We start from the raw sequence: 21,634 nt of genomic DNA on the forward strand, positions 1-21,634 counted from the left end.
TGCTGGGTTTATGCATAGGAATGGAACTGCTGGGCCATAGGGTGTGTATATGTTTGGCTTGAGTAAGTGCTGCCCCAAAGTTTTCTGAAGTTATTATTTGGTTTTGAAAGCTCCCCAGGTGATTCTAATGCACAGCCAGAGTCAACAACTATTTCCCTGGTTTATCTAGAGTTCAGCCATCTAGCAACCTCTAGTGTCTGCCCCCAAGCTGAGAACCTCCTCAGCATCGGATTGTCTAGGAAATCTCTGCTGGATTGGGCAGTTAGCATCCATTTTCCCATAATCCCTTGTGCCCAGCTACCTTTCCGCTACCTGCCCACTCTCACCATGGTAATCTGTGGACACATTTCCGTCTCTACTAGCCTTGGAGCTTCTCAAAGGCAGGAACCAGAACTTGATCATATAACGCCAGCAATCAGTACAGAACGTGGCACATAGCAGGTGCTCAGTTAATGTTCATTAAATGAATGATTGCTAGAATGACTGAATGGTCGGGGAAGCTCCGGGCTGCAAAAGAGATGCCCCATCTTTGTCCTTAGACTTGTGCACTTTTATTCCTAGGAGACTGCCTCAGACCCTCACTCAGAGCCTAATTACTTTTATTTATTGAAGCCTGTTGGAATTATGGGTAATCTGGTTGCTCATCCCCATACTGGTTAGAAATAGCAAATTAGATTAAATGAGATAAGGTATGTGGAAGCACTTTGTAAACTGGAAAACAGCGTTTAAATAGAAAGTTGTGATAAAGGGAGAAGAGAAGTTGCTCTAGATTAGACTTGCTGGCGATGGCAGAAAGAGTCTATATCTATGTGTAACATGGAAGCAATGAAATCAGCAGGAGACAAAAACTATAAAAAGCAGACTGCCAAACATAACCATCAGGGCCTTTTTGGTGTGGGATCAGGCAACCCAACACATGCTGTGTGGTCTAGTGGCCAGAATTTGTAACTTTCTCTGCCTTGGTCTGGGTCTGATTCCCGGTCAGGGAAGCTTTGTTCTTGAGAAGTAGTATAGTAGTACAGTGGCTAAGAGCTTGAGTCTTGGACTTGAACTAACCTGAGGTAGTCACTTATTAGGTACATGTAATATATATATAAAATATATATATTTTAAACTTTTGGCCGTGCCATGCGGCTTGCGGGATCTTAGCTCCCCGACCAGGGATAGAACCAGGGCCCTTGGCAGTGAAAGCACGGAGTCCTAACCACTGGACCGCCAGGGAATTCCCACACTGAGAATTTAGACGGGGATGAAACTTAAACCAGGAACAAAATATCCACCCATTTTGTTTCTCAGGTCTGTGCTTTATTTGGCAAAGATCGCTTGTTTTTGGAAAAACGTTTCTGGAAAATAAAGTCAAAGGTTAAAATCCCTACATATTTTCTAATTCTTAACATCCCTCTTCTGAAGACAAAATAAAGTTGACAGTTTCTGGGAATTTTAGATGAAGAGTGGTGGCGGGCTTGACCTCTCTTGTCATGGTGAACAGCAGAAATGTTCATCCTGTCAACATTATTAACCTCTTTCACTCACTAATTGAAGTGTTTTTTTTCTTTTTCCAGACTTGAAATTCTCAGTGCCTCACTTCATAGAAAATAATTTGAATTTAGATTAGAGGGTGTTGAAATGTATTTAAAATTATTTGTAGGTCATATTTACTGTGTTTACATATTTTATTTGGAAGACTGCATAAAGGCAGTTTAAATTTCAGTGATGTTATAGCCCAGTGATATCCATGGGACACAGACTGGAACCTGTGACTCTAATTTCTGACAATATATGTGTAATCTTAAGAGTTTCACGAACTGGTTATAAGAGATCCTATTAAGTCTCCAGCTTAATGTCTTGCTGTAGTTCTCAGTGCTTAGTGTGGCCAATTTTTAAGTGCTGAGAAGAATTTGTATATGGTTGCCTTTATGACAACTCAGGATTAGAAATATGTTTGGGGATCCAGTTCTAAAGAGGAAGTGGAGAAGACAAAGCAACAGAATTCTTCCGAGACTATGAATTATTCAGTTGTTAACCACAGTAACTTCTTTAGCTACCATTTTGTGTGCTAATAATAGAAACGGTTTGGACGGATTCCTCTTGGACTTGAAAAATCAGGAAAGCCTTTCACTCTTTTCTAGTCTATGCATAAACTAGGAGAATGTGTAAAAAGGATATTTTCAGTTTCTGTTGTTTACCTGGATGAAATAGTTGGTGTGTCTTTTAAAACAAATGCATTTGTTTTGTAATTACGATAGCTTGAAATTTAAAAATCCACCCCAGAGCAAGATGCTTCCTGATTTAGTTGAATTAAACAATTCAACAAATGGTTTTTTGTTTTTGGTTATGACTGACAAAAACTTTCCCCCTTGCTCCCAGGAAATAAGTAATAAACCTGTTGATTTGGGCATAGTCGAGGGGAGAAAATAAAAATCAATCGCCTCAGGCTTCCCTGGTGGCGCAGTGGTTGAGAGTCCGCCTGCCGATGCAGGGGACACGGGTTTGTGCCCCGGTCCGGGAAGATCCCACATGCCGTGGAGCGGCTGGGCCCGTGAGCCATGGCCGCTGAGCCTGCGCATCCGGAGGCTGTGCTCTGCAACGGGAGAGGCCACAACAGTGAGAGGCCTGCGTACCGCAAAAAAAAAAAAAAAAAATCAGTTGCCTCTACAAAAACAAAACAAAAAGAAACAACCCCCCCCCCCCACGGTATGTAATACTTAAAAGGGAAAAATATAGTTTCTGAATTGGATTGAATGTATGCTGATAATACCAAAAGGAAGGCATTTTATTGCAAAATTTGATCAATTGAATCTTCCTGATGGGAGGTGTCAAAGTTATCTTGTTTTAAATCTAACTCAACTCTAATTTGTTTTTTTAAATTAAATTTATTTATTAATTAATTTATTTTTGGCTGCATTGGTTCTTCGTTGCTGTGCGCGGGCTTTCTCTAGTTGCGGCGAGCAGGGGCTACTTTTCATTGCGGTGCGCGGACTTCTCATTGCGGTGGCTTCTCTCACTGCAGAGCACGGGCTCTAGGCACACGGGCTTCAGTATTGCAGCACGTGGGCTCAGTAGTTGTGGCTCACAGGCTCCAGATCACAGGCTCAGTAGTCGTGGCACACGCACGGGCTTAGTTGGTCCGCGGCATGTGGGATCTTCCCGGACTAGGGATCAAACCTGTGTCCCCTGCACTGGCAGACAGATTCTTAGCCATTGCACCACCAGGGAAACCCCTTTAATTTGGTTTTAATGTTGATTCTAATCCAGGCTGTTTCTGGGGGCAACAGAGCACAATACAGCCCTTTTTTCAAACCACACAATCTTGGCCACTCTCCCCTACTCCAGCCCCATTCTAATTTGGTCATACGTTATCACTGAGGCGACCCCCCCAGGATCAATCTGAGAGGTGAAGACATTGCCAGCACAACATGATGACCTTGGGGTTAGTACCAAAAGGAAGTACAAGGTCTGGCCTTTGAATTGCAAATGAAGAAGAGTGAGCACACTTGCCTATTGCTTAGGGCCTTTGCTTACCTACGTTTTTAGAGGAAGTGTATGTCCACTCAGTCCAGAAGCTGCTCCATATCTGCATTGCCACTTCCTCTGTTGTCATCTGGAAGATGGACTTACAACACCAGACATCTGTCTAATTAGCTCCCCGCTTTGTCATACCCTGGCAAACTGGACCCTTCCACACAGAGGGGTGTGTGGGTTCAGAGATGTGGATCACCCCAGATGACATAATAGCCACGTGTCATTTTTATTGACTTCTTGGCAGAAGATTTACCTTCCTAACTTAGTTCTGCTTACAGAAAGAGAGTAAAATCCCAGCTTTATACTTTCTTGGGGACTTGAATATTATTACAGAGATCAGACATGTCAATTGAGGGATTGAATAGGGCAATAGGGAAGAGAAGGAATTAAATTAAGGTGGGAGGAAATGCAGCAGTTTGCAAAGCAGTGAGTGAAAGTGTTATAAGGACTTGTCTCACCCTAGACAATAACATACAGGTTTCCTCATGCTTTGGAAACACATGGATATTACTTTAAGAGGCATCTCGAAGGGGTCAAGCTCTTAACAGCTTTTATGAAGAGCCCGGCCTGTGAAGCAGGTCTCAACACTGAGGAACATTCTGTCTTGTAATTTGTCTGTTCTTCATGGCTAGGTTTCCAGCAAACTGGGGCTACTTCCCAATAATTTCTGAGAAATGTATGCGAACCAAGAGAATGTGGTATTTTACTAACAAAAGAAATTTAGCCACTTCTTTGGAGAAATGTGTGTTGTGATAGTGTAAATCAGCATTTTTACTGTAAAATGACCAGTTTGCGTTATTTGATGATATGCTGGTATTTGGGGATGGATTGGGGAAAATCCTGATTGGGGATTAAAAAAATCATCTTCAAGCAAAGAGAACAGAATGAAAAACAACGTTTGACAGTTGGTATACTTGTGGGTGATTTTATTTGCTAGATTTTATATAGCATCCTTTTTATTTCTTATCTTAAAACAAATTTATGTATTAGTGCCTGGCATATACCAGGTGTTCAGTAAATATTTGTTGAATGGGTAATGAATTTTTAAAAATTTATTTTAGATAGATTGCATATCTAACAGTCTATATGTACATTATCAACAGCTGACTTTATTCATAGAAATGACTCTTTAGTGGATGAAAATAAGGCTAAAAAGAAAGCTGGGTCCTTCCTAATACAGTATTACTCACTTTCTTTATGTCAAGCTGGAGCACCTGTTTCATGTTTTTAAAAGTTAAAAAAAAAAAGAAAGGTATGAGAGATTAGGTGCCACAGTGTCATTTGGAAGACCTTCTCTGCCTTTCCAGTGCTCAGGTCTCTTCTTATTCCTTATGTTACCCAAACTCTCTCGATTTCACTGGGCTGTCCACGTGTGAGATTTGCACATCCAGGACTCCGTAACTTTGATTCTCCCAAATGATCCCAGGTAGTAACTTCACTTCCTTTGGGTGAGGTAAATGCTTTGCCAGCTTTCTTTGCTTCTCTCAATCATATTCTTCAAAAAGAAGCATCTATCTTCCCAAGTGATGGAAAATATATGAGGCCTGATTTATCAAGTTCTACCAGGAAAAAATTACCTTCTCCTGTCTTTCCTTCTGGGGAAGGTATGACCAAAGGACAGGTGTTTCTGGTGGAAGAAATAGCTGCTTAAGTTTTTGGTTGAAAGGAAAGAGGAATAGTCAGCAAGTGCTTGTGCACTGTCTACATGGTGAGTACTGAGAATTGTGGAAAAAGGTAGCATGTGTATGGGAAATAGTGGAGTTTCGCAGCATGTAGAAGTGGATGGCTAGGTAGCCAAGCTTCCAGAATCTAGAGCATAATACAGAGTTGCGAGAAAGAGAAGCCCTTTGTGTACTGAGGTGTAGTGTTGGGGGAAGACCCCATGGAAGAGAGTGATGGAGGATGGGCTCCTAAGGACTGCTAGGATTCAGACGGTTGAGGGAACTTTTTCATAAGGAGAAGTGTGCATAGCAGAGAGAGGCACGGTGAAGGAAGCAAAGGATTCTGGGGCATACAAAGAGGTGATGATGAGAAACGATGGGCTTGCTAGTTGTGGGACCAGCTTGAGAAGGACTTTGAATGCTGGCTCGAAGAGCGTGGACTTGACCTTGTAGGCAGTTATAGGCTGGGTTACCTTAGGCTGAGAGACGTGAATTTTAACTGAAAGCACCATTCCTGATGGCTTGGCTATCTGAGCTCCCGAGCACCCACCTTCCTGTGTTTGGATGGTTTCCTAGGCACAGATCCTGTTTGGGGTCAGGTGGAGGAAAATTAATTAGTTAATTAATTAATTAGTTAATTAATTGGTTGATTGATGTCTGTTAGGCATTGATGGACATCTCTGAAAAGGGCAGGCTTGAAAAAGTGACTCACATAGAGACGTAAGCAAAGTGCGCCAAAAGTCTCTGCCGAATGAATGGTTGAAGGTGATCTGGAAAGAAAGAAAGTGGGAGAAACTTTGGTACAACATCCTTCCCACCCGGATTAGCTGGTGGAAGAGGGACTTCAGGTGTGTGATTCGTAGTCTTGCCAATTGCCTATCACCTCTTACTTCTCGTGGGTTACTTTGCCGTGTTTTGCCACATCCCATGTGCCCTGCTGGGACTCAGAGCCTCTTTTAGAGCAAGGGATGAACAGGTGAATGTGGCTCTTAGTGGCTGTCATTTAAGCTATTTTACAATAAACAGTGAAAAAAAAAAAGATAGCCCAGCCCAGCCAAACAGTAACATCTCCCAGTTCTTTCCAGTGTCCCTTCTCTATAGTGCTCACATCATGGTGCTTTGGGAGGAGATTTAAAGGAACCTGTACTACCTGGGACACGCCAGTAATCGCATTGGCAGACGAGTTAATGAAATCCACCACCATGGAGTTTGAAGCATCTTTGGTCATGTCATGGTCACAGGGCTTCAGTTTGCAGATGAGCACAGGTGTATATTATTTTAGATAACAGATGTTTCCTGAAAAGTCACATGGAAATGGATTTTTTTCTTCCTTAATGATATTTCTTTTTGCCTTTACTGTAATTTCGGCAATGCCTTTTCCTCAATTATAATTAATCACCAATTGGGGAGAGCTTCTAAACTTTCATTAACTCATCAAACATTTATCGAGCACCAACTATGTGACAGGCACTCTTCTAGACGTTGAGGATCCAGCCGTGAAAAAGGTTGGAAAGAACTGGCTTCGTGGGGCTTACATTCTAGGTGCAATTTATATTTAAGTTTCTCTGACAGTCCATTCCGTCAAGCCACCAATGAATGACTATTTATCGAGTGTCTCATGTGTTGAATGCTGGACCAGGGCTGGGGGACCCTTTGCACTGCAAACAGTTGGCTTTCCAATGGGAAAGCCAGGGCTAATCTTAACCCTCACAGAATAAATACAGAATATTACAGCATCTACCCAGACTGCAAGGCTGTAGCTGTTCAGAAGAAAGAGAGGTGAGGGTGAGTCAGTGGAGGACTTTAAGGAAGGCAGCGGATGAGACCGCTGGAGGAGGGGCTCCTGTGCTCATTGCCCTCCTCCCTCCCTCAGCTTTGGGTAGGGCTCATTTAACACCAGTCTCTCCTGTGCATGAAGTTGTCCCGAAGCAGCTGCTTCTGCTAGGTTCTCGGGCTCCAACCCTAAATCGCAGGAGGCTCCTAGGAAAACAGGGGCTGCAGGAACCCTATCTTCACAGGAGAGTCTCCTCCTTAACCGCCTGGACGGTTAAACAGTCAGGAACTGTCGGCTGTTACACTTTCTGAGCTTATTTTCATGGTCTTCACACGTGTCACTGGATTCATCACGGGGAGTTCCAAAATAAATAGTACTCGGAGTGTCTAGGGTATTTTTTTTCTGTTTAATTCCTCCTTTTTAAATTCCTCCTTTACGTGAAAGGACAAGGAAGAAATATAAGGATGAGGACGTTGATCTGGGACCCCATGTTCAGGCATTCTTCAGTATAAAAATGGATTATTTTCCAAATATTTGTTTTTAAGTTATTGTTAGGAACACAGAACACATTTTCCCATAGAAACAAGGTGCTACGTGGTGATTCTGTTTTCTGGCTGGCCCACAGCGGCTAGTTTAATAACTAATGTGGCTGAACTGTGGATGTCATAGAGACTAAGTGGCGCAGGTGACACTATGTCCCTGGGAAAATGTGTTCCTCATTCCAATTTTCACAACTAAGAAGTAAGTCCCCTTCTCCGACGTGGTGGTGGCTTGAGGCTTGGGAAGGACACCCCCAGCTCTGGTGCACAGATGCTCCAGCAGCTGGGGCATCACCCATCCGCCCGCATCCCTCAAAACTGGCAGCCAGTGTGGCTCTAGTGACAGAGGCACAGGAGGAGGGTCAGGGGGAGGGCCACAGCGGCCAGCGGGCTGAGAGGCAGCTGGTTCTAAGCCTCTGGCTTCCCACCCTTGGCTTGGCAAACGCTATTGACAAGAGAGATTTCATCTTTCACTTTCCTTCGTGCCTACTCTCTTTTCGGTGAGATTATCCAAAGCCAGTTGTTCTTTCTCTTTTTAATCCTGGGACCATCCCCACCAAGATGCCTGTATCATTCCTCATTCATTCGCCACTTTCCTCAACACTTGCTACTCAACTGAGGATAAATCTCTGTTGTGGAGAAAGCGGTTTTTGCCCTAGGTGAGTGCTAACAAGGAAGAATGGCGATCATAAGGTGGGATACGTTGATGTCAGTGATGCTGAGGAAGCCATCCCGGAGTGGATTTGGGGACTTCTCGATGAGGTGTGAGCAGTGACAATTACGCTCAGGTCTTTGCTCCTATTACAGGAGCTCTGGGGAGCTTGACTTCCTAGCTGTGGATGAGATGAGGTCCAAGTCATCTAGAAGCCCGTATTAATTATCTAAAGTGACTCTATATAAATCCACAGAGACAAAAGGACATAGATGGTCAAAGCTGTCCACAATTGCAGTTCGAGTCCCACGAGGCAGTGGTGGCAAGTTAAAGCCCGAATTTATATATAGGCCATTTAAAAAATGACATTTTGAGAGACATACCATGTTCTTGGATTGGAAGAATCAACATTGTGAAAATGACTCTACTACCCAAAGCAATCTACAGATTCAATGCAATCCCTATCAAACTACCACTGGCATTTTTCACAGAACTAGAAAAAAAAATTTCACAATTTGTATGGAAACACAAAAGACCCCGAATAGCCAAAGCAATCTTGAGAACGAAAAACGGAGCTGGAGGAATCAGGCTCCCTGACTTCAGACTATACTACAAAGCTACAGTAATCAAGACAGTATGGTACTGGCACAAAAACAGAAAGATAGATCAATGGAACAGGATAGAAAGCCCAGAGATAAACCCACGCACATATGGTCACTTTATCTTTGATAAAGGAGGCAGGAATGTACAGTGGAGAAAGGACAGGCTCTTCAATAAGTGGTGCTGGACAAACTGGACAGGTACATGTAAAAGTATGAGATTTGATCACTCCCTAACACCATACACAAAAATAAGCTCAAAATGGATTAAAGACCTAAATGTAAGGCCAGAAACTATCAAACTCTTAGAGGAAAACATAGGCAGAACACTCTATGACATAAATCACAGTAAGATCCTTTTTGACCCACCTCCTAGAGAAATGGAAATAAAAACAAAAATAAACAAATGGGACCTAATGAAACTTCAAAGCTTTTGCACAGCAAAGGAAACCATAAACAAGATCAAAAGACAACCCGCAGAATGGGAGAGAATATTTGCAAATGAAGCAACTGACAAAGGATTAATCTCCAAAATTTACAAGCAGCTCATGCAGCTCAAAAACAAAAAACCAAACAACCCAATCCCAAAATGGGCAGAAGACCTAAATAGACATTTCTCCAAAGAAGATATACAGACTGCCAACAAACACATGAAAGAATGCTCAACATCATTAATCATTAGAGAAATGCAAATCAAAACTACAATGAGATATCATCTCACACCAGTCAGAATGGCCATCATCAAAAAATCTAGAAATAATAAATGCTGGAGAGGGTGTGGAGAAAAGGGAACCCTCTTGCACTGCTGGTGGGAATGTGAATTGGTACAGCCACTATGGAGAACAGTATGGAGGTTCCTTAAAAAACTACAAATAGAACTACCATATGACCCAGGAATCCCACTACTGGGCATATACCCTGAGAAAACCATAATTCAAAAAGAGTCATGTACCAAAATGTTCATTGCAGCTCTATTTACAGTAGCCCGGAGATGGAAACAACCTAAGTGTCCATCATTGGATGAATGGATAAAGATGTGGCACATATATACAATGGAATATTACTCAGCCATAAAAAGAAATGAAATTGAGCTATTTGTAATGAGGTGGATGGACCTAGAGTCTGTCCTGCAGAGTGAAGTAAGTCAGAAAGAGAAAGACACATACCGTATGCTAACACATATATATGGAATTTAAGAAAAAAAATGTCATGAAGAACCTAGGGGTAAGACAGGAATAAAGACACAGACCTACTAGAGAATGGACTTGAGGATATGGGGAGGGGGAAGGGTAAGCTGGGACAAAGCGAGCGAGAGGCATGGACATATATACACTACCAAATGTAAAATAGATCGCTAGTGGGAAGCAGCCGCATAGCACAGGGAGATCAGCTCGGTGCTTTGTGACCACCTAGAGGGGTGGGATAGGGAGGGTGGGAGGGAGGGAGATGCAAGAGGGAAGAGATATGGGAACATATGTATATGTATAACTGATTCACTTTGTTATAAAGCAGAAACTAACACACCATTGTAAAGCAATTATATTCCAATAAAGATGTAAAAAAATTGACATTTTGAAAAAATCAACTCTAAACAGGTAATAATTATGTTAGGCCGTGATACCCCAGACTCCCTTTGCTTTGATTCTGTTTTATCCAGCAAATTTCTAATTGTAATTTGGCTTACTGTGTAGATTTCTCTGTTGGGAGAGAGTGATCTGGCCCATAAAATGGGAGTATCCAATCCTCTTCATGGTTCTTTTTTTTTTTAATTAGTAAATTGGCATTTTGGCTTATGCATTGGCCTTTTGTGAATGTGGTTAATATAAGTCCATTTTCAAGAGCCTTGAGAACTGAAGGCCAGATTCTGCACCCTGGAGACCCGCCGAGATGCTGCCTTTGGGAGCCCCTATTCAGATGATGGACCAGCAGGCCTTTTCCTGTGCTCCTTTGGTCAAAGACATCTCTCACTGTCCTGATGCGAAACAGAGCCACAAAGAAAGTAGTGTTGCTTTCCTTAGGTCCTCACGACTGCTCGGCAGTGACAAATCTGGGATGGAGTCAAGGTCTCCTGACCCTCACATCAGGGCTCTTTTCAGTATACTGACGTTATTGCAACTACATGCATAAGTCACATCTTGTTCCCTAAATTGCTGAAATGGAGAGAAAGGAAGGAAATAAGAGAGAAGTAGAGAGCAGGGTTTACTCCATATCAAATTGAAACAGTTATTATTTAAAACCAGGCAGGGTACACGTGCCATCCACTGTATTCTAGTAAGTGGAATACCAGTGACGAATTGAGTCCAGCTTCTGAGCTGAGAGCATTATTTGTTGCTGACTTGGTGGCTGCTTTTAGTAGGAGCTGAGTGGAAGCATCCCAGGTCATGTCCACAGAGCCAGGAGCACTGCCACCCGGTGAAATATGACTAAGCAGCTCAGATTTGCTTTCTCTGTCGCACAACGTAATGACATTTCCTCCCAAGTTCAGGGGTTAACAGAGGCAGCGTGCTCAGCTGTGAGGATAAGAGAATGTGATTCAAGACGGGCTAAGTTAATCTAAGATCTTATTCAGTAAGAACAAGGAAGAGATGGAATGTTCCTGAAATATTTGGAATTTTTTTTTAAAAATGGGCCTGAAACATAAGCTATGTCCATGTGGTCCCACTGAATCACTTGCTTTGCAGTTGATTAGACTTTAATAGTTGAGTGATGGAGCCTATTGTGATCACTTCAAACCCTATATTAACTTTAAATGAAGTTCACTGAATGGTACTGAAGCCACATGACATTAGAGGCATCACAGGCGTCACCCATCACTAGGTATCTGAACTAGCATACGGTATGGCTTCTTCTCTTAACAAGGATGTGGCTGGGGCCGTGACTGGTTACCTCAGGTGCTGAGAGCATGATGCCGAGAAATGGTTTCACTTGGTCCTATAACCATGGGCTGGATGCCGCCCTCCCCCTGCACCCCCCACCCCCAGCTAACACCTCACTTATGTGGACGATGGAACCAGATGAACAAATAGAAGTAACTCAGAGCAGCCCTAACCCCCTTCTGGCAAACATGACCAGATGCCTGCTGGGTCAGGGCTGCCCCTTGAAATGAGAAGGAAAGCACATGAGTTAGGCAAAGCCCCTGGGGAGACAGTCTTCTCATATAGGCCATTTTCTCTTTGTCACAATTAGTTGAATTAAGTCATCTTAGAGGTTGTAACAAACTTACTGCATATGGTACAGATGCTGCAAGGGATTTCATAGCGACAGCAGCAAGGGATTTCTTTTTGTGTACAAACATATCGACAGCAGCAAGGGATTTCTTTTTGTGTACAAACTCACAGATTTCTTTCTCATCTTTTTCATGTCTTATGAAAACATAAAATGTGCATACAGGGCTAACATGCCTCTTGGAGCACTTTCTTGTGTATTTTTATTGGTTCCATCACTTTCTTGCTTTGTGACTTAACTGCTTACTCTAAGTCACTGTTTACTTATCTATAAAATGGGGGAAATAATTGTAGACACATTACAGGCTTGTTCGGAGAATCAAGGGCAATGAAGACTCCAAGCATGGTGTCAGCATATAGCGCATAGCAAGGGCTTGTCAGTCAAGAAATCGTAGCTGTAGGACTACCAAGTGGCTGGGGGGAGTGTCTTCTCCTGTGCTTCCTTGCTTTTCTCAGTTTAGGGAAAATGTCATAAAATAGCATACATGTTGAAACTGAAAACTCCTCCAGAAAGGATCTATTTGTAAAGCCATATAAATATTAACTTCTGTGCAGTTTATACTGGCAGATCCCCAATGGTTCAGAATTAACACCTGGTGTTTAGTGGATGGAAAATAGGTTTTGCTGTCATTGTGGATCTCCAAAATGGAAAAATGTGGGGATATGTTTAAAAATGAAATGCCTTGTCTGATTTCAGCTGCCGATGTAGGATTAGACCTTAGGCTGGCTCTATGTAAATACTTAAAAAAAAATCTTGAATGAACTTTAATCCTTGTCTCTCCTATTGCTTACCCAGCGTAAAGTAAATGTTTTTTTGTCGTTGTTATGCTTGAACCTTGCCTCATCCCATTGATGGCGTGGGACCTTGAAACCATCGAGCTGTAGTCTAAGAAGCAATCCTTTCTTACCTGTCTGCCTCACAGTAGTGGTAAATGGAGGGAGGGAATCCTGCTGTTCATCTGACCTTCACAGATCCAACCGGAACCAAGCAGCTAATTTCTGCACCAAAATAGGAATCAAGAAAGTTCAGCTAATCTGGGACTCAGTTTCATACCAGAGACACTAAACAGGCGAGTGAGGCTTGCACAGAGTATAGGGAGATGAGGGTCATCGGGACTTTGTATTGTGAAATCGCATAACGGCGTCAAAGTACAAATTTGCATCGCCTTTTAACCGTCCCACTGCTTTGCAGATAGAAAAGGGGAATTGGTTCTCCATTTTGCACATATAAATGGTTGGGATTAGGCCTAGGCAAGTGGCTTGTATTGGAATCTACTTCTCTTTGCTCTGCCCGCACCCTCTCCATGCTGGGGGAATCTCCCTTGCTTTTTCCCAGTTGGGCGCCAGTGCCCTTAGTTTTTCTCCACATCATCATCTCTAAACTTGGTCTCACATCTCTCGTTTCCACTAAGATGTAAAAGACTGATAACAGCTGAAAGTATTGCACTCCCTCCAAATAATATTTCTATTTTAGTAGGTGACCAGTCTCAAGTGCATGGAAGAAAGGTCTGGGGTGGAATGTTCGGTACTGTTCCATGTGAGGCTCGTGAGGGTGCAGTGCCGTCGAGGGCATTCATGGTTCTATCTAACCTTCCATCTGCTTGGAAATCATAACCCTCAGGCATTGCCTTCTCTGCTGGTCCCGAGAGGCCTCTTCCAACTTCTTCCTATGGAGTTCCGAGTGCTTCAGTAGAGCATCTGTGGGTAAATTCTAGTGTATTGAGGTTTTCTATAAAGGGAACTGTGTATAGTGCAGGCAACTTCCCTCAAGCAGACACAGTGCCTCTTGTTGATGCACGTTTCATTTTCTGGTCAGTTTATTTGTTCTCAAATTCAGCCAAGTACCAATACAACTGAACACCAGGGAAGTCCAACGTTTGCATTTTAGATTGTAGCATTCAGGAACATATTTGGATCGTAGTGTCATTTAACTCTTTAGTAATATCGACATTCCCCCTTTGCTAGAAGTGTATGAGTGTTTCATTTTTAGATGTGATTGGGCTCTTCAGTCATTTTAAGTTTGAATGCAAAACATTCATTGATTAAATGAATAAAGAGTGTGGGGACTTCCCTGGTGGCACAGTGGTTAAGAATCCGCCTGCCAATGCAGGGGACACGGGTTCGAGCCCTGGTCCGGGAAGATGCCACATGCTGCGGAACAACTAAGCCCGTGCGCCACAACTACTGAGCCTGCACTCTAGAGCCTGCGAGCCACAACTACTGAAGCCTGTGTGCCACAACTACTGAAGCCCGTGCGTGCCTAGAGCCTGTGCACTGCAACCAAGAGCAGCCCCCGCTCGCCGCAAATAGAGAAAGCCCTCGTGCGGCAACAAAGACCCAACACAGCCAAAAATTAAAAAAAAAAAAAAAGAGTTCTAAGTCTCAGAAGGGGCACACATTTGCATATATTGTTTATACTGATGCCCCCCCAAATTTGAAAAAAAATAGATACTCTATATTTTCTTTCTTTTTTTTTTGTGGTACGCGGGCCTCTCACTGTTGTGGCCTCTCCCGTTGCGGAGCACAGGCTCCGGACGCGCAGGCTCAGCGGCCATGGCTCACGGGAGCAGCCGCTCCACGGCATGTGGGATCTTCCCGGACCCGGGCACGAACCCGCGTCCCCTGCATCGGCAGGTGGACTCTCAACCACTGCGCCACCAGGGAAGCCCCGATACTCTATATTTTCATCCGAGAGACCGATTTTAGGTCTTCTAGAATATGTACACAAAAAAGATAAAATTGGGTCTTGACGCGGCTCCCAGAAAACATGAGGATTAGATATGGAACAAATGTCTCTACCTGACGGGAAGACAGATCCTTCAAAATCCTAGGCTCATTACCAACCATGTCCAACGTGCAAAGGTACATTTTATTCCCATCACCACGTTGGGGAAAAAAAAGGGTGCAAACTTCTAGACATCCTGGAATGAAATGTTTTTTGAAGGTGTGTTTCCATCAAGAAGGTGGGCGTCGGGCTACCTATAGATATATATAGATTGGCATCATTGGCTGGCAGATTAATAGGTTGTGCCTGTGCTTGAGCATACTTCCCGATTCAAATACACGTTTATGAGACTAGAAGACACCTCCATACATTTTAAAACAATGAATACATTTTAATTTTTACATTTTTAAAAATTTTAATTTTTTTTACTGAAATAGAGTTGATTTACAGTGTTTCAGGTGTACAGCAAAGTGATTCAGTTATATATCCATATATCTAGTCTTTTTCAGATTCTTTTCCATTACAGGTTATTACAAGATATTGAATACATTTTATTTTATTTTTTAAATTTATTTATTTTTATTTTATTTATTTTATTTTTGGCTGCGTTGGGTCTTCATTGCTGCACGTGGGCTTTTCTCTGGTTTGGTGAGCAGGGGCTACTCTCATTGCGGTGCGCAGGCTTCTTGTTGCAGTGGCTTCTCTTGTTGGGAGCACGGGCTCTAGGTGTGCGGGCTTCAGTAGTTGTGGCATGTGGGCTCAGTCGTTGTGGCTCGCGGGCTCTAGAGTGCAGGCTCAGTAGTTGTGGCGCATGGGCTTAGTCGTTCCACGGCATGTGGGATCTTCCCGGACCAGGGCTCGAACCCATGTCCCCTGCATTTGCAGGCGGATTCTTAACCACTGCGCCACCAGGGAAGCCCTGAATACATTTTTAAATTAACAATTGTCTTTCAAATAACAACTGCTTGGTATCTTCCCTAGGGACAGTGGGATATCAGAATGGCGGTTGCGACAGGCCAAGTGAAATATTGTATTTCTTTAATGTTTTGCTGCTGGCAGTTGAGCAATACCAGGAAGGTCAGAGGTCATATCTGGAATAGTCACCTAAGGCCAGGAAGAACCTATAGGCTTAGGCCGCCCAAGGGTCAAATCCATGAAGATGAGCTGAGAGGGGCAAGGTCAAGGGGCAGAAACCGGGCATTGAGGCTGGGAGCAAGAGGCAGGCCTGGGCAGAAAGTTGGGCGACATGGAGTTGGGACCCAGTGGGTGGCCTTGGGGAGGATGGGCTGCAGAGAGGAAGGCCCTGCAGACAGTGCCCTGGCTGACAACAGTGAATAAACTGTACAGAGGAAAGTGTGTTACAAAGGCTTCCCCTCCTTCTGTAGGTGATGGGCATTGACTGTAACCCAGCACAGTTTCCAGTAACTGGGCTGAGAGTATTGATGGGCTCAGGTCAGAAGAGCAGGTCTGTGCATTTCCTAGTGGGCCCTGGCCTCGGCGTGGCTCTCATTTCCCATTACTGCTTCTCTCTGACTCACTGATGGCCTGCCACATGTCATTAGGCAGCTCAGCTGCTGCTTTCATTTCTCCCCCAAAGGTATACAGAGGTTTGGGTCTTGGCTTTTACATTTTTTTCTCTCCTGAGAGCTAGAGGAAGTGGCCTTCTGATAGTTTGGTTTGTTGAGTTGAATACTTACAGTGTCTTAACAGTTTCAATTTCCTTTCTCATAGCTATTTGATCCTGATGACCTTCATGCAGGGGTCAATTTCTCCAAGGTTCTGAGCACTCTTTTAGCTGTCAGCAAAGCAACAGAAGGTAAGCAGGGTTTGGGACAGATGGGTTCTGGGTGACACATTTGGGTTCACATGTCTCTGATTACCCTAGGAGCCAACTATCTATGGCCAGGATTGTGCGATTGGGGCAGACTTCTCTCCTCCCCCTAAAGAAACCCTGATGGGTGCCAGATACTTTAATCTGTCATAGTTTAGGATTTAAACATAACTGTCACAGAGGTTATTCTAATGCCCTTAATATAATAAGAACCAGGAAACAATTTCATTCAAAGCTATTGAATAGGCAGTGGAGTATAACAAGACAGAAAATAAAAAGGAAAAAATATCAGTTCCCTTTTTCATAAAGTTTACAAAATGCAGCCGTTACTTCCCTTTCTCCGCCAGAGACATATTTTTTCTCATAGTTTTCTGTATGCCTTTGTCCATGTTAAGGAACCCTTCAGTAACCTTGCGCTGGAAATGAAACCTCAGGTTCATAGTGAGTGAAAAGAACATCATTTATTTAAATGTTTAGTATGCATCACGTTGGCGGAATGAAATGTAAATCCTAGTAAATGCGAAGCAGATGATGACAACCTTAAAGTATAACTTCATTCCTTCCGTGATATGGTATCTTACCTACAGCTGGGCAGTAATAACCATAGTTAAAATGTGTTGAGCCCTTACCATGGGTCTCTGCTGTCCTAAAAGCCATCGGTGGTCTCATTCAATCTTTGAAACAAGCCTGGGACCTGTTAGTATTAGGTCCGTATTACAGATAAGGAAAGTCAGGCCCATAGTGGCCCAAGTAGAAAGTAAGCAGCAGACCTGGGATTCAGACCCACATCTGACTGACTCCAGAGCCCTGATGCTCCATCACGGGTCTTGATGCTCAAACCGTTAGAGAGTCAACAGGCTGTGTGCCCAGCACCGCCAGGTGCTACAAAGGAAGTGTAAGACTTGGTCCCTGCCCTGGAGAAAATTACCGTCTATTTAGGGAGACTCAACTTACCCACGTGAAACAATGAGAGAACAAGAACAGACAACATAATCAAGTGCCAAATAGGCTGGAGCATCTAGGAAGCTATCAAGTAATTATAGTTTTAGTCAAAAGAGCTGTATATAATAGCAATAAATGTAAAAATACTTCTCTGAAGTTGTTCTTTTGCTCTCTGGAAGAAAATGCTTTGGAGCTGTTGCAAGGCGTATAGCAGAAAGTACAGCTAATTCAAGTAACTATATTTAACACACATGACAACTCTCCAGTTCTGGGCAGGGAGGATCGGATAATTCGAACATTATGCCATACAAATTATATGTTCCTTTGCCAAACTCTCCTAGCAAGTTTTCCAGTCTCTTCCCTTGCCACAGATATTTATAAAATACAAGGAGGTGAAAGTTAAAACCCACAGCATCAAGGAAATTACTTGGATACTGAGCTTGTCGCCTCGGGAATGTTTGGGCTTTAGACTTTTGCAGTTTATATCTTTTAAAAATAAATGGAGAGGAAAAGAACCCTCATTTGAATTTGTCAGGAAGCCAGCTCCTCCCTTTAGTACGGCTCTCGCCATACTGAGAACACCCAGCTCAGCGCCGGGCTGATTGAATTTCACAAGGTTTCAAGGAAGAGAAGACTCTTGAGTTTGATTTTTTTAAAAAAATAATTCCAGTATCAAGATTGCATCTTTCTCAAACACACATTCTCTCTCATTCTCATTCTCCCCACCCCTTACCCCCAGGCATAAGAGAGATTTTACGTTATATGTGCCACACAGACTGTTCCATGTGAGGAAGAAAAGAACCACTCAGTTATAGGCCAAAAAACAAAGCGAGAAATTTGAAATATTTCAGAGTAATAAGAGCCACAAACAGCTGTTTGGTACCCAATATAGTTCTGCCTGGGCTAACAGGGCATACTCTTGCGACGGGTTCAGGAGGGAAGAGTTGTAGGGAAATGGGTTAAGAGAAAATGTGGTTCTGTCGCTGTTTTTCATTCTACTGGAGAGCAATGGCCAGTAAGGTTAAGAAAAAGAAGTTGGCCACCAAAAAGGGAGGCGGTGGGGGGGGAATGAAATAAGCTCGGCATGTTCATCATAGAGCAGTTAGAATTATGATTAGGTTGCCTTTGATAATGTCCCGTGAAAGATAATACTAAGCTGTAGATGTTTTTCTGACACAAGGGGTTCTCTTTACGGTGCCTTTTCCTCTTTTCACAGATCAGCTCTCAGAAAGGCCATGTGGACGTTCCTCTTCTCTTAGCGCTGCTAATAGCTCTCAGACAAACCCACAGGGAGCAGTTTCTAGCACAGCTCCAGGGCTGCAAAGGCAGTCAAAGCCAGTGGTAAGTCTGGTCCCCAATTCCCCCTGCCTGTTTTAAAATTTGTAAACTTCGATTGCTATCTCGGTTACATCTCCATAGGTGGTGACATAGCCATCCTGTTGTTTGGGGCGTTGTGAGAAAACGAATTTGGAACCTCGCCCCAGTTCAGGCTGGCCCATGGGAACAAATCAAAGGCATGTGGGGCAGAGAGTCTGAAAATCGGGGTTGAAGCCCCAAAGTCCTGTCCCTTTCTAGAACTGAGCAACTGAGAATGCTATGCAAATGTCAGTCATTAGGGCGACTTCCGGAGGGAAGTTTGCTGTTATTTCCCCTCTCCCCCGGGCTTATTAGGAGAACTAAATAGTGCCTGGCTCGTAGAAGGCAATCAATGTATATTACTTGCTCTCATCATTGCCGCTGTCATTTTCTTTTTCTCTTTGCATTCCTTTTGAGCCCAGGACGAGCTCCTATTTTGGGATAGCTCGGTTATCTTTGCATTTGGTCTTTTTTTTTTGCATTTTTTACATCTTTATTGGAGTATAATTGCTTTACAACGGTGTGCCATTTTCTGCTTCACAACAAAGTGAATCAGTTATACATATACATATGTTCCCATATCTCTTCCCTCTTGCATCTCCCTCCCCCCCCCCCCCCCATGGGAGCTTTCATTTGGGAGGGAGCGCCCTAGCTTCTGCTCTTTTGAGACCTTTATTCCTTGTCAAAATCCACCCACTTGCTTTAAGCCCTCATGAGCTATTACTTCCAAAGTACTTTAATTACTTCCAAAGCACTTAATCTTTGGAGATTGCAGATCTCTTTCAGAAGCTGATGAGCACTCTATGGTTCCATACCCTTGGGCCCTCTCAAATTGTCTGTAAAATCTGTGTGTGTGAACTTACTGGTCTGTGTTTTGGGTCAAGGCTTATTGTGCTATCAGCTTCTCAAAGGGACATGTGACAGGTTAAGAACTCCAGACTTAGGTAACTGTGGGATATTTGATCTTCGCATATGAATAAGTCTTAGCCAATTTAAGATATTCTTAGTAATTGGAAGGGGGAGGCAGATTTTATGAGAGGAGGTTGGTACCTAATCTTGGTCACGGAATTATGTAAGACTTCGGGTGTTGGGTAGAGGCAGAGTGGGATAGTTTATTACTTTACTTTGTTTCCTGGCTCATTTAAATAAGTATCTTTTGGGACTTCCCTGGCAATCCAGTGGTTAGGACTCCGAGCTTCCACTGCAGGGGGCCTGGGTTCGATCCCTGGTCGGGGAACTAAGATCCCCGCAAGCTGAGCGGCGTGGCCAAAAAAAAAAAAAAAAATATATATATCTTTAGATAATTGGTGGGGGAGAAGGAAATAAAAGCTATGACCCCCTCCAAAATACACATTCTCACAAATGCAAAAGTTTGCCTACAATTTTGAGGGCTTTATTAATTCCCTTCCCCTCATTCCCCCAAGACCTACCCATGTTAGGCCCATTCCTAAATTAAAAACTCAAGACTGAGATGGACCTGAGGTTTTATCCTTGGTCACCCTACTTTATTTGCCTAAATTCATAGAATGTCTGCCCCTGCCTCACTGAGATGAGCGCCTAATCTGGTGTGACTTTTGTTTCTCCAGGAGATGACGGAAAATGGAAGTCACCAGTTGATAGTAAAGGCGAGATTCAACTTTAAGCAGACTAATGAAGATGAACTGTCTGTCTGTAAAGGGGACATCATTTATGTCACTAGAGTTGAAGAAGGAGGCTGGTGGGAAGGCACATTAAATGGGAGAACAGGCTGGTTCCCTAGTAATTATGTCCGAGAAATTAAATCCAGTGGTAAGTCAATCTTTTCAAAGCTTTTTTGACTGTGACCTTTGTACTTTCTCGGTCTTCGGACCAAAAATCTTGTAGTTTTCATTGGTTAACAGAATTGTTTGTACTTGTATGTGTATGTCAAAAATAAGACGAGAACAGAACTGGGAAAAAAATCTATGATTAGATATCTTGAAACCAAGTTGTACTTAGACTACATCAAGGCAGCAAAACCTAAAAAAGCAAAAGAATTCAAAGCTCAGACAACTGTTCCACCTTAACTATGTCCCCTTCTGTCTACTAATTCTAGCCCGTGTAATATAGTACAAAGCCCTTCCTGCTACTCTAAGGATCACCATGGCAGAATACAACAATAAGAGAGGTCATGTGCTAACTTCCTTTTTTAGCCCTAAGCTCTTTGAGCAGACCTAAGTCTAAATGCCTCAGAGATGTGTAGGAGAAATAATAATCATAGGACTGCAGGAAGCTGTCTGGCCACTTTGATTCTGAAAAAGATTGCCCTTAACTCATTAATGATACCCAGAGAATGCAATCTAATCACTCATCAGTAATCTTTCTAGAACTTGCTTGGGTAATGTACTTCCCTTTTATTATTTAAGAAACTAGGTCCTGGGCTTCCCTGGTGGTGCAGTGGTTAAGAATCTGCCTGCCAATGCAGGGCACATGGGTTCAAGCCCTGGTCCGGGAAGATCCCACATGCCGCAGAGCAACTAAGCCCGTGCGCCACAACTACTGAGCCTGCGCTCTAGAGCCCACGAGCCACAACTATGGAAGCCCATGCGCCTAGAGCCCATGCTCCGCAACAAGAGAAGCCACCGCAATGAGAAGCCCGCGCACCGCAATGAAGAGTAGCCCCTACTCGCCAAAACTAGAGAAAGCCTGCGCGCAGCAACGAAGACCCACCACAGCCAAAAATAAATAAATAAAATTAATTAATTAATTAAAAAAAAAGAAACTAGGTCCTGCCTATATTTACAAATAAATCCCTAGCATTATAAAAATGTCACGATACAGATAAAATAAG

The 21,634-nt window shown here is 43.2% G+C and overlaps 1 protein-coding gene across 8 annotated transcripts in view; it reads left to right on the forward strand.

The window, feature by feature from the left end:
* ARHGEF6 (Rac/Cdc42 guanine nucleotide exchange factor 6) overlaps positions 1–21,634 on the forward strand; it is a 119,490-nt gene that overhangs the window by 14,681 nt on the left and 83,175 nt on the right. For all 8 annotated transcript variants that reach the window (XM_027092496.1, XM_027092498.1, XM_027092494.1 and 5 more), the window contains 3 exons: positions 16,428–16,512; positions 18,686–18,810; positions 20,412–20,613. In XM_027092496.1, coding sequence (XP_026948297.1) covers positions 16,428–16,512; positions 18,686–18,810; positions 20,412–20,613 — 412 coding nt within the window. The remainder of the gene's footprint in view (positions 1–16,427; positions 16,513–18,685; positions 18,811–20,411; positions 20,614–21,634) is intronic.

This window comes from Aethalodelphis obliquidens, unplaced genomic scaffold (assembly GCF_003676395.1).
Source record: "Aethalodelphis obliquidens isolate GAN/ISIS:26980383/991018 unplaced genomic scaffold, ASM367639v1 scaffold78, whole genome shotgun sequence".
NCBI classification, from domain to species: domain Eukaryota; kingdom Metazoa; phylum Chordata; class Mammalia; order Artiodactyla; family Delphinidae; genus Aethalodelphis; species Aethalodelphis obliquidens.